Below are 11038 nucleotides of genomic sequence, written 5' to 3' on the forward strand. Positions count from 1 at the left end.
CACACACACACCCCGGGGTCACACACACACACACACCCCGGGGTCACACCCACACACACCCACACACCCCGGGGTCACACACACACACACACACACACACACACACCGGGGTCATTCCCAGCTGGCCGGAGGGCCTGGGAAGGGGACCACCTGTGGTCGGGGATGGTGGGAGGCTTTCTTTCCTGGCACCCTGCAATGGTGAGATCGTGTTTTGCCTTTTTACTAAAGCATTAGGTGAGGAGCGATTCCTCCCCATCAGCAGGCTGCACTTGGCTCTCATATTGATAATAGCTGACGTGTATTGAGCTTGTGCGACGTGTCGGGCACTGTCTTAAGCTCTATGTATGTTACTTCATTTAGTCCTCACGACACCCTTAGGGGGTTCATACTATCATTATCTCTATTTTAAAAAGAGGGAACTGAGACTTGGGGAGTGTAAGCAACTCTCCCAAGCCCACCCTGGCTAGTAGGTAGAGGAGCTAGGATTCAAGCCAGAATGTCTGACTCCAAAGTCTTCAATTTTAACCACCCAACACCGTGCCACCTGGGTTAATAGAAATTCCAGGACACCAGGAAATAGACTGGCAAGAGCCACCCAATATTTAGATATTACCTGCCCAACTTCAGCCTTCGGTGGGAACGTTCAGTGACTTAAGTGGACCCATGCCGGCTTGCTCACGCTGGGGGTGGACGACGGGGAGGGCTGGTGGCTGACTTTAGCCCAGAGCCAGGCCTCTACCCAGGGTTTCTAGGCTACTCCTCCAGTAACTGGAACCGGTATCCCAGACTCTTTGCACCAGGGCAGAAATAGCGGCCCATCGTGGTGAAATGTAGTTGACTCCCTTCCCAAACCAGTTCTGCCCTTGCTGAGGAAGAGTGAGAATTTAGTAAGGATCTCTCTTCCCTTAAGGAACGAAGCCTGTACGTGCAGGGGTGGTGGGAGAGGCCGGCTTCCACCCAGGGATTTCTCAGCACGTCTGACCAGCATTGTTTCAGCAGCAGAGAGCCAGGGTGCAGGCTTCCTGGGGTCGGGACCTCGCCGTCCTCAGTGCTCTCCTGCTCTTCTCCAAGAGCCGGCCTTAGAGGCCTGTTGGGGTCCCTGATGGCACTGACCCAAGGCTGCAGGGTGGGCTGTGGTTTTAGGGGTGGGAGGGGAGGCTGTGGTTTCCCACCAGCGGCCCCACCGTCCGTGCAGGAGAGGAAGCAGCGGGCCGAACTCCTGGGGCACCTGACGGGAGAGTTGGAGCGCTTGCGCAGGGCCCACGAGCGGGAGTTGGAGACGGTGAGGCAGGAGCAGGACCGGCAGCTCGAGGACCTGCGGCGGCGGCCCCGGGAGCAGGTGGGGGCCCCGGACGGACGGTCGCTTGGGGCCCGCCCTGCCCGACCCCTCCACCCCGGGTAGAAAAGTGCTGGGGGCCGGCACTGCAGCAGCAGCAGACAGAGCCTGACAGCTTCAGGGGTGGGGTCTCTCGCTGGCCATGCGCAAGCTGGGGCATCCTTGCGCTTTTGTTTTCTGGGCCAGGGAGCATCCCCAGGACTAGAGGCGGAGGTGAGCAGCCCCGGGCCTCGGGGTTGGCACCTTCGCCTCTCCTCGCCCCCGCTGAAATAGACGAGAGGTGGTGCTCTGCTGGGAGGCCGTGGGGGCAAGTGGGGGAAGCCAGCCCAGCTTGGAGCAGGCGGTGTGGGGTGGTAGGTCACAAACCCCTCCTGCCGCTCAGCACGTGTCTGTGCTCTTGCTACGCTCACGGCTTTCTCTCCACCTACACTTCTGTGCAGGAAAGGAAACTCCAAGATTTAGAGGTGGAGCTTGAAACCAGAACCAAGGATGTCAAGGCCAGATTGGCTCAGCTGGATGTCCAGGTGCGGGAGCGGGGATGGAGGACAGGTTCTCGGGGACCCTGGACCTTGGAGTCAGCTTCCCCGGGAGAGGACCCGGGGCCCGGAGATGGCCAAATGGCCGGTCTTCTCCTTTGCCCGCAGGAGGAGGCCGCCCGGAAGGAGAAGCAGCAGCTCCTGGATGTGCAGAGGCAGTTTGCGTTGGAGCGCGAGGTTTGTCGGCCTCTCCTGTCCTCTCTCCTCTATCTCCCCTATTCCATTTCCTTCCCTCCCCCACCCCTTTGTTCACCGGATCTGTCCACGGAATTGGGTTCCAGACTATGTTGGCTGCTATTGCACAAATAGCCCCAGCGTGTGGGACCAGCTCAGGAGCCGCCGGGGGTGGGCCCGGTGGGGGACACTGCCGCTGACGGCAGACACAGGCCTTCAGTGTGCCTGGCTCCATCCTCTCCCCATTGCTCTTCCCTGTTGTCTGGTGCTGCCCGCTCCCTGCCTGCCCCGCCCCCCCACCCCCCATGTCTCTGGGTGTGTCTCTCTTTCCTCCTGCCCCCAGGAAGCCGCAGCCACCCGTCAGCACCTGGAGGAGGCAAAGAAGGAGCACAGCCACCTGCTGGAGTCAAACCGGCAGCTCCGAAGAATCCTCGAGGAGCTTCAGGCCCGCAAGTTGGAGCTGGAGTCCCAGGTGGATTTGCTGCAGACCCAGAGTCAGAGGCTGCAGAAGCATGTCAGGTGGTCTGTACCCCTGTATTTAGCCACCCTACTGCCTCTCGCCTGCCCTCTGACGTCTGCTGCTCATGGGCCCTGTCTACTCACGGCCCAGTTAACAGGCAGAGGTGGGGCCAGGTGGAGGGGCTGCATTTTGTGGGGAGTTGGGGCTGTGAGTAGCCGGGGGTCCCTGGTTCTACTGTTCACGCCCCAGCTCTGCCTCCAGGGTCTTTGACAGGAGTGAAGGGATGGAGATGGTTCTCCCCCTTCCCCCCAGGAGTCCTGACAGCGTGCTGCCTGGTCTGCTTCGTCATGTGACCCTGCCTCCCCCCACCTCCCTCCCTCGTCTCCCACCACAGTGACCTGGAGGCCAAAGCTCAGAGGAAGCAGGACTTGCTGAAAGAGCTGGCGGTAGAAGAGAGTAACGCTTCCCCACGTATTGAGCCTGATCTCCACATTGAGGACCTGAGGAAATCCCTTGGGACGGTGAGCTTTTCTGTGCCTTGGGAGGGTCCGGGTGGCTGGGCTAGGGCAAGGCTCCAGGCACCAGGAGGGGGTGGGCCTCCAAGAGTGCACCGGGAGGGGGTGGGGCACCGGGGTGTGGGGCTCCAGGAAGACTCTGGGCTCCTGGAGGGGTCCTGGCTCTGTTCTGCATAGAACCTTAGTCTCCTATTCTTATCATTCCTAGTCCCCTTCTCCATCAGTCAGATTATATCTGTAAGAGAATAGTCCAGCGGCTGGCAGAACCATTTCTGTGTCGGGGCCACTAGGAGGGACTTTGGGGTCCTTGGAGCCTGTAGTGTATCTGATGTTACCTTCAATGGGCCTTTTCTACTGTGTGTCCTAGAACCAGACTAAAGAGGTATCCTTTTCCCTCTCCCAGAGCAAGGAGGAGACCGACTTGTCCTTGGACAGGTGAGTTCCAATAACCTGTCTTATTTTGCGTTGAGGATGCCAGGAAGGGGTAAGTGAGTGCCTGCGTCACAGAGCCGGGGTGGACTGAAACGTGACGGTGGTCTCCGGTGGGGCTCGGTTCAGGGAAGGGGCCCTGGGTGCCTGAGGAATCGTCTCTGACAAGCCAAGAAGGTGCCCATGGTGATCTCTGGCATCTGCTGACCTCTGCTTGTGGGTCAGGCTGATGGGAGTGTCTAGCCATCTCTGGAGGCCTCAGGCACGTTCCCTTTCACAGTCAGGGTGGGAGGACTCAGCGCAGCACGTGCCCCGCGCTCTGGGTATTTAGTGGCGATGTCCCCGCACTCTGCCCGGCCCCAGCACCGCAGTCTGTGCTCAGGATGGGCATCTGCTCGGGAAGTGGTTGTGACCCACAGCAGGGGTTCTCAGAGAGTGTGTTTCCCCCTCCAACCCCCCGCCCTGTCCCCCCCGCAGCGCCCGGCACTACCTCTCTGCCGAGGGGGTAGCTCTCCGCAGCGCCAAGGAGTTCCTGGTCCGGCAGACGCGCTCCATGCGGAGGCGGCAGACAGCTCTGAAGGCTGCCCAGCAGCACTGGCGCCACGAGCTGGCCAGCGCTCAGGAGGCGGCCAAGGACCCGCCAGGCACCAAGGCCCTGGAGGACATGTGCAAGGACCTGGAGGAGGTCAGGAGCCCGGGGGAGGCCTGGGGCAGCCGGCGGCACTCCCTTTGGGCTCGCCCTCAGTTGAGCATTCTGGGGACTACACGAGAGTGGTCACATGGGCCTTGGGGTCACCGGACAAGTCTAGGGAGACCAGACAGGAGATACAGGATAAGATCTCCAAGAGGATGGAAGCTTCCTTACATTTACGTGCCAGTGCAGTGTGTGGAATGCTTTCTCTAATAGGAAGTCATTTGGGCCTCACAGTATCCATAGATGATGTGCAAGGTCGTAGTGGTATTCCCATTTTCTAGGGGAAGAGGAGAGACATTCCACAGTGCTTGGCCATTCCATCACACTCAAGACTTCACTCAGAAGTGAAAATCTTTTGAGCACACTTGGCATAAGCTTGAGTTACTTCTCTGTTTTCCTTCTCTGAGACCCTAATTTGCAATGAAACGTCAGAGACGCTGTGGTTATTATCAGTGGGATCACAGCTCTCTCTGCCATTCGGGGGTCTTGGCAGACGATCATACCTGGTCCCGTAGAATTCTGAGGGTGCTCAGAGCTGGTGAGTGAGCTGTGGCCCCTAAGCCTGGCTGGGGGGCGGCAGAGGGCAAGAGGCTGGTCCCGATAGAGGGGCAGCCTTCCCAGGGACATCTGCATGCTACCCCCAGGCCGTGTCATTGCTCTGCTGAATCCCTCCTGCTGTTGCCGCTGATAGTATTGGTGGTTGGAGCAGTGATAATAGTAAGCATTTGGTTCACAGTAACCATTTGAGAATTTATTAGGAGTGGGCATAGTGGAGGGCACGTAGCATACTCTATCTCTTCTAATCCTCACAACCCTATGAGAAGTAGTATTTCTGTTTTTTAGATGAATATCCAGACTGAGAGTTCAGTAATTCGTTCAAGATCACCCAGATCAGCCAGCCTACAAACGGCAGAGCTGGGCCTCCGGCGTCTGCCTGGGTGGTTAGTCACCGTCTTTCTCCTCCCCTTTCTTCGTGGCTGCAGGAGACCAGGCACCTGGATGAGATGAAGTCAGCCATGCGGAAAGGCCACGACCCGCTGAAGAAAAAGGAGGAGAAGCTGCATCAGCTGGAGTCTTCTCTCTGGGACGAGGTGCAGCCCAGTTTCTGCCGTGGCCTCCCTCCTCTATTCCTGGGATTCGGTTGGGTTCTTTGGTCCTGTGTCGGGACAGCTGGGCTGCTAGGGCCCAGGATTGGCAGTAGGCTTAGGGCTTCTGGGCTGGTGAAAACAGCAGTGGCTTCAGCTTTGAATTTGTGTTCAACAAATCTGGGGCTTTGGATCTCTGTGCTGAGTGGTCCTGAGCAGACCCGGAGCCTCTTGCTGAAGGTTCTTGGGAGGGGACTGGCCCCTGCCCTGGTGCCCGAGGAGAAGTTTGCCCCGGGTGTCAGGAATAGAGGCTCCTAGAAGGTTTCCCTACCTTCCCTGGGGCCTTGTGGCCTTTCCCCCAGATGCCAGAGGTGTAGGTACAACAGGAGGGAAGCTTAGGTGGAGAGACACCATGGGGAGTGTTTACTGGGGGGAAAGGGTTGGGGTCTGCCTGGTCCTGGTGGCCCTACTGCCCTATCTTCGGTGGCTGCGTTCTCTTAGCCTCGCCTGTAAGGCAGCCTATATGACGTGCCTCTCCTAGAACTTTGGGCCCAGAGAGCCTACCCACCAAGTCCTCAGGTGTCACGAGGGCAGTGGGCAGAAAGCACAGGGCAAGTCCTTACCGCTGCTTCACCCACCAGGCCTCAGATGAAGACACTCTGAGAGGACCCCCCACCAAGAAGGTGGTGACCTTTGACCTCAGCGACCTGGAAGACGGGAGCAGTGACAGTTCCGAATCCTGCCCCCTGCCTCACAGTGAGTGGGGTATCCATGGGGAACGGAGGGGCTGCACCTGTGGCCCCCTCCGGGGGCCAGTGTCTGGAGCAGATGCTTGGGCAGGAGTGAGCCCTCTGGGTTTCCCAGCACACTGGGCCCAGAGGCTCAGGAGAAGCCTTCTGATCGTGCAGGGTCCTCACAGTGAGACAGGGATCCCTCGTGGTGCCGTCCCCGGTCCTCCGGGGAGGCTCTTCTTCCTCTGCAGCTGTGGCCTACAAAGGGGTGGCGGCCCTCACCCTGGGGGTGCTCTTTCTCTCGGCCAGCTTCCCGTCTGGAACACAGAAGCCCTGGGGCTTTTGTTGGGAGGAACGGGGAAAGGGTGGGGATGTGGGCCAGTAGGATGCGCAGTGCCAGCTTGGCCTGGGCCATTCCAGGGCCCCGAGCCCGAGTCCTGCCCCACCCTCTGCCTCTTCCCTTTCAGTCGGCCCGACCCCGAGTCCCACTTTCCCCAACAAGATCCACTACCTGAGCAGCTCCCTGCAGCGGATCAGCGGCCAGCTCAACGGTGTCCTCAGCGTGCTGGGCAGCCTTAACACCCAGCCTCCGCCGCTTTTCACCTCCACACCCTCACCGCTCCCCACCCAGGCCTCCAGGAGCACCCCCGCTCCCTCCTACCCCTCCCTGGTCCGGGTCTCAGCCTCATCCCCGGCTCCACCCACGTCTACCCAGTGGGCCTGGGACCCAGAGCTGGGCCCCCGGCTCTCCTCCTCCGTGGCTCAGACTGTGGACGACTTCCTGGTGGAGAAGTGGCGCAAGTATTTTCCAAGTAAGCCTCCCTCTAGGCCATGTGTGGTTCTGGGTTCAGCCTCCCTGCCTTCCTCCTCTGCCTACCCCTCGCCCCCAACTTTGGCATGGCCCATTGACTCCGTGGTGGGTGCCTGAGAGGACCTTGCTGCTCGCCCTGTGGCTGGAGGCCCTATGTGTCTTGACGGTTTACCGGATGGGGCCTTTACGATGGATGCTAGAGCTCAGCCGAACCTAGGAGGTCACTGTTGTCAGTGTCATGATCGCTGCCATCTTGTGTGTTATATATATTATGGCCAGGCATTTTATGTATGGTTTTTCATTTAGTCCTTATATTAATCCTCTGAGGTTATAATATTTATTCCCATTTTACAGATAGGGAAACTGAGACTCAGAGGTTAAGTATTGAAAATATGCTCCAGGGTACCCAGGGTAGTGAGCAACAGACTGGGTTTTGACCCCATGTCTGTGTGACTCCAGGGTTCATGACCCCTTGGCTGTATGTGGCCTCCCCTGGTCTCATAACCCTGCTAAGGAATGTGAAAAGCCATAAAAACAGTTATTGGAAGGAAAAAGTTCATATCCCGGCCCAAATTGAAAATAATTTCAGTTTTAGAAATAAAATAAATAGGACCATTCCTGGCCATCCTCTGTCTCTCACCTCCAACCACAGAAGCGTCTCCTGTTTTTGTTTGGGGGCAGTGCCTTTGCAGTTTCTCGGGGAAGGCAGGAGGGGGCTGGCTCAGATGAACCGCTGCCCATTTCTGAACGCTTTCCTCCCACTTTTCCAGCTGGCATCCCGTTCCTCAGCAGTGGCCCTGCCCCCCTGGAAAACAGGCTGGGGTATGTGTCTGCCAGGTAAGCCTCCCTGTGGGCTCAGGGTGGAGCCACACCATTCAGCTGCTCGCTGCAGCTCCCTGGGCAGGTGGGACCTGGGAGGGGACCAGAACTCCTTGTCACATCACCCAGAGCAGTTAGGCAGGTCCCCAGGCCACGAAGCTGCCTGGGTCTGTGGTGCACCTCCACAGCCAGTGAAAAGTCCCAACCGATGAGGTCCCAGTGGGGCCCGGCGGGCCTTACCTGATCCAGCCCTGTGAGGAAGCTGCCCTGTGGCACCTTGGGGAGAAATGGGTCCCTGCCCCTTCCAGCCCTGGAGTGTGGCCTTCGTCTCTTGCCCTGAGCTCTCTCTCTGCATCACACGGCTCCCTTCTTCCCCCAGGCCCGCTGAGCAACATCTGGAGTGAGAGGGGGCGCCCTGCAGGGGGAGACAGATGGGCAATTACTGAAACCTGTTATTAGTTTCCTGTTCATCTTATTCCTTACCGAATGTAGCCCCTGATGTATCCCTGCAGGCCCCCAACCATAAGTACAACCCCTCTCACCCTTTGGCCCACTTGGGAGCTGATGCTGGAAGGTATTTGAGTCGATAGAGAGGGAAGCTTTTGCAGATGAGATTGGCCGGGAACAGGCAGATGTGGGAGCCTCGCCGTCAGGAGCGTTCACCCTTTCGGGAACTGATGCTTCTCATCCCCGAGGGGCATTCTTGCCTTGCTCCAAGACCCCCACCTCTGGCACTCCTGCCTCCTCCGCCCTCCCCGCAGTGAGCAGCTCCGCCTCCTGCAGCGTCCCCCCTCCCAAGTCCCCGAGGCGGGCAGCACCAACTTCCAGGACATGATCGAGGCTCACCGCAAGTGGCTGGAACATTACAAGAATGACCCCAAGTCGTATCTTTTTAGCTGCTCTCCCAACCCCGATCCCTTCTTGCTGTAACTGCCAAGGTGTGTGGGCCCTCGGGGTGCAAGGAGGACCCCGTTGGGCCTGTGACCCTTCCCCAGGCGTGCTCAGCTGACTGCAGAGTTTTCCTTCACCTTGTGGCCAGACATCTCTTCTCTTCGGTGCCCAAGCCAACGGCTGGTTCCGGCCTCCTGCAGCTGGGCCTGGATGAGAACAACAGACTGAAGGTGTATCGCTACTGAGGCCCTGAGCCGGCAGGCAGCCTGGCCTCTCCTGCATCCAGACCAAGTGTCCGAGTTGCTGCCTGCACTTCACTCCCTCTGATGATAAAGCGTTCTCCCGTCCCCTCTTTGCTGCTTGCCTCACTCAGAACCTAGAGGAACCACGGGGAACTGGTGGCATTGGCGGGGGTGGGGTGGGGGGAAGGATGGTATGACCAGAAACAGTAAGCCGCCGCCCCAGACCGTGTAACGCATCTCGGGCTGCCCTGTGTGACTCCTGCGGACCGGCAGCACTGACGTGGGGCAGCGGAGACAGGGGCACCTTCGCGAGAAGGTGGCACTGGAGGAGCTGCCTCCTTCCGAGGCCAGGGGACTCCTTTGGAGCGGAGTTGGCCTCTCGGACCTGCAGGACCTGCTTGGCACTCCCAGGGTCACGTGTGTGGCCCTTAATTCGCCAGAACAAAGCCCCCCACAGCGTGTCTGTACCCTGGGACCAGGCCCCATCTCTCTAATACCTCAGCCGTGTAGAGATCAGACTTTTTTTTTTTTTTTTTTTAAATGTCCCCTTTCTTGAGTGTTCTCCCTCCTTTTGACTCTCTCAGTATTGGGCCCAGAGCCCTGCGGGAGGTGGCTGGAGGCTGGGCCCGGAAGAAGTTTTGCTGCCTGTCTTCCCTCTGCTGGCCCTGGGGCTGACCTCAGGAGCACCCCCCCTTCCCCTTACCCAGAGCATCCCAGCTAGATTCTCAGGGCTCAAGTACCCAACTATCAGGAAGCCAGCAAGCCATAGGAAAAGTCTGGGATGGCTCTGGTCCTCACCTTGGCTTTCTCTTCCCGGACCACCTTGGGTCTACACGTGGGTCATTTCCATCTGTCTTTTCCAGCTGTGCCACCGCCCACCCATCCCCCTGCCGCCCCTCCTCAGAGCTTGGAGACTTGTTCTGGAGGAGGTGAGGGGCCTGGCCTTGGCAGGGAGGGACCAAGTGCCAGTGGGAGCTGCTGCCATTCTGGCACGGCATCCTGCAGCCCCACCTCCCATCAGTGGGCTCCTCGGGGGGACATGCAGGGGATGTTCAACGTCTGCCCCATTGTTTAAATACAATGCCCCCATTTTCCTTGTCTTGAAAGCCGTGGGGTTGCCCTTGCATCTCCAGTGCGTAGAAACCAACTCTCCACCATCCAACCCTCGTTCCTCCGTCATGGGGTAAGAACCTAAGATCTCATACATTACAACCAACTCTGGTGACAATCCTGTGTTTTTTACGTCAATTAAATCGCTGCAGGTCCAGTTGCTACAAGGCAGTTGTGTGAATGTGTCTCCTTTTTGAAGGACTTTCCCTCCCTGTATTTTTAAGCAGGAGGCAAATTAATATTCACAGAACACTTAGGTATCGGATCTACTCAAACGACAAACCTGTGATGTAGATAGTTTTAGCTCCATTTCTATGGATGAGAAAACCAAGCCTCAGAGATCTTTAAGTGCCTGAGGTCCTGGAGAAAGCAGCTGAGTTCCCTATAAGCGCAGAGCCTCATACCCCATCACTGTGCCCTGAGAGCTCCCATCCCAGTGGGGAAGTGCCCCAGCCTCCTGACTCCACCTACCGGCCCCGAGACTTACTGTGCCATTTCCCAAAGGTCACTCGTCGTCGTTTTCCGCATGCAGACGAATGAAAGGTAAGCCCCCTGAAGTCCTGGGCTGGCAAAGTTAGGTGAGTTTTTCCTGCTCCAGTGGTGTGAACAGCCTTCGTAGTCTTGGATTTGTAGCAACAAAATTGCTAGAAGAACCAACTGAGAATCAGGCCGTGTTTCATAGACTCGCAAAAGAAAACCGACTTAAAGACAACATACAAAGGAACCCAGCCTCCTCTGTGTCCCAGTGTCCGAGCCGCTCTGAGGACGGGAAGGAGGAAGGCGCTGAGAGGAGCCTGCGGATAACTCGTGCAGCCCACTCAGATCTCACAGTGGAGGGAGCGGCCCAGAGAGATCACGGGAGAGGCCAAAGGTGCAGTCTGCGTGGCGGGGGCGGGACCAGATCTGAGCAGTCCTGACTCCTAGGCTGGGGCTTAAGGAAAGAGTATTTTTAAAAGGGTATTTATTTTGAATAGGCTCTGAGTTCACATGGCTCAATACTCAAACGGTACAAGAGTCAGCCCATCCGTGGGCCGTTTCCTCGAAGGTAACAAATATACCAGTTCTTTCTGGAGATTTTATGTAAATAAAAGAAAGAATGGAGACTGTTATGACTCTTCCCTTTTACTGGTGGAGTAAGGGTCATTCCTCCCGTGGGGATCAGACAGTTGCCCAAAGCTCTTCTGTAAGACATGCATTGCCTCTTT

At 57.8% G+C, this 11038-nt stretch overlaps 1 protein-coding gene across 12 annotated transcripts in view; it reads left to right on the top strand.

The window, feature by feature from the left end:
* CEP164 (centrosomal protein 164) overlaps window positions 1–10020 on the top strand; it is a 69687-nt gene extending 59667 nt beyond the window's left edge. For 8 of the 12 annotated variants that reach the window (XM_024751770.1, XM_024751780.1, XM_024751779.1 and 5 more), the window contains 13 exons: window positions 1196–1339; window positions 1777–1860; window positions 1981–2049; window positions 2390–2568; window positions 2901–3027; window positions 3389–3456; window positions 3928–4135; window positions 5128–5235; window positions 5871–5985; window positions 6428–6772; window positions 7542–7608; window positions 8352–8474; window positions 8630–10020. In XM_024751770.1, coding sequence (XP_024607538.1) covers window positions 1196–1339; window positions 1777–1860; window positions 1981–2049; window positions 2390–2568; window positions 2901–3027; window positions 3389–3456; window positions 3928–4135; window positions 5128–5235; window positions 5871–5985; window positions 6428–6772; window positions 7542–7608; window positions 8352–8474; window positions 8630–8726 — 1734 coding nt within the window. In that variant the 3' untranslated portion in view covers window positions 8727–10020. The other 4 variants (XM_024751775.1, XM_024751776.1, XM_024751773.1 and 1 more) reach the window with 4 other exon arrangements.
* The last annotated feature ends 1018 nt before the right edge of the window (window positions 10021–11038 follow it).

Source organism: Neophocaena asiaeorientalis, unplaced genomic scaffold (genome assembly GCF_003031525.2).
Source record: "Neophocaena asiaeorientalis asiaeorientalis breed wild unplaced genomic scaffold, Neophocaena_asiaeorientalis_V1.1 scaffold479, whole genome shotgun sequence".
Taxonomy (NCBI): Eukaryota; Metazoa; Chordata; class Mammalia; order Artiodactyla; family Phocoenidae; genus Neophocaena; species Neophocaena asiaeorientalis.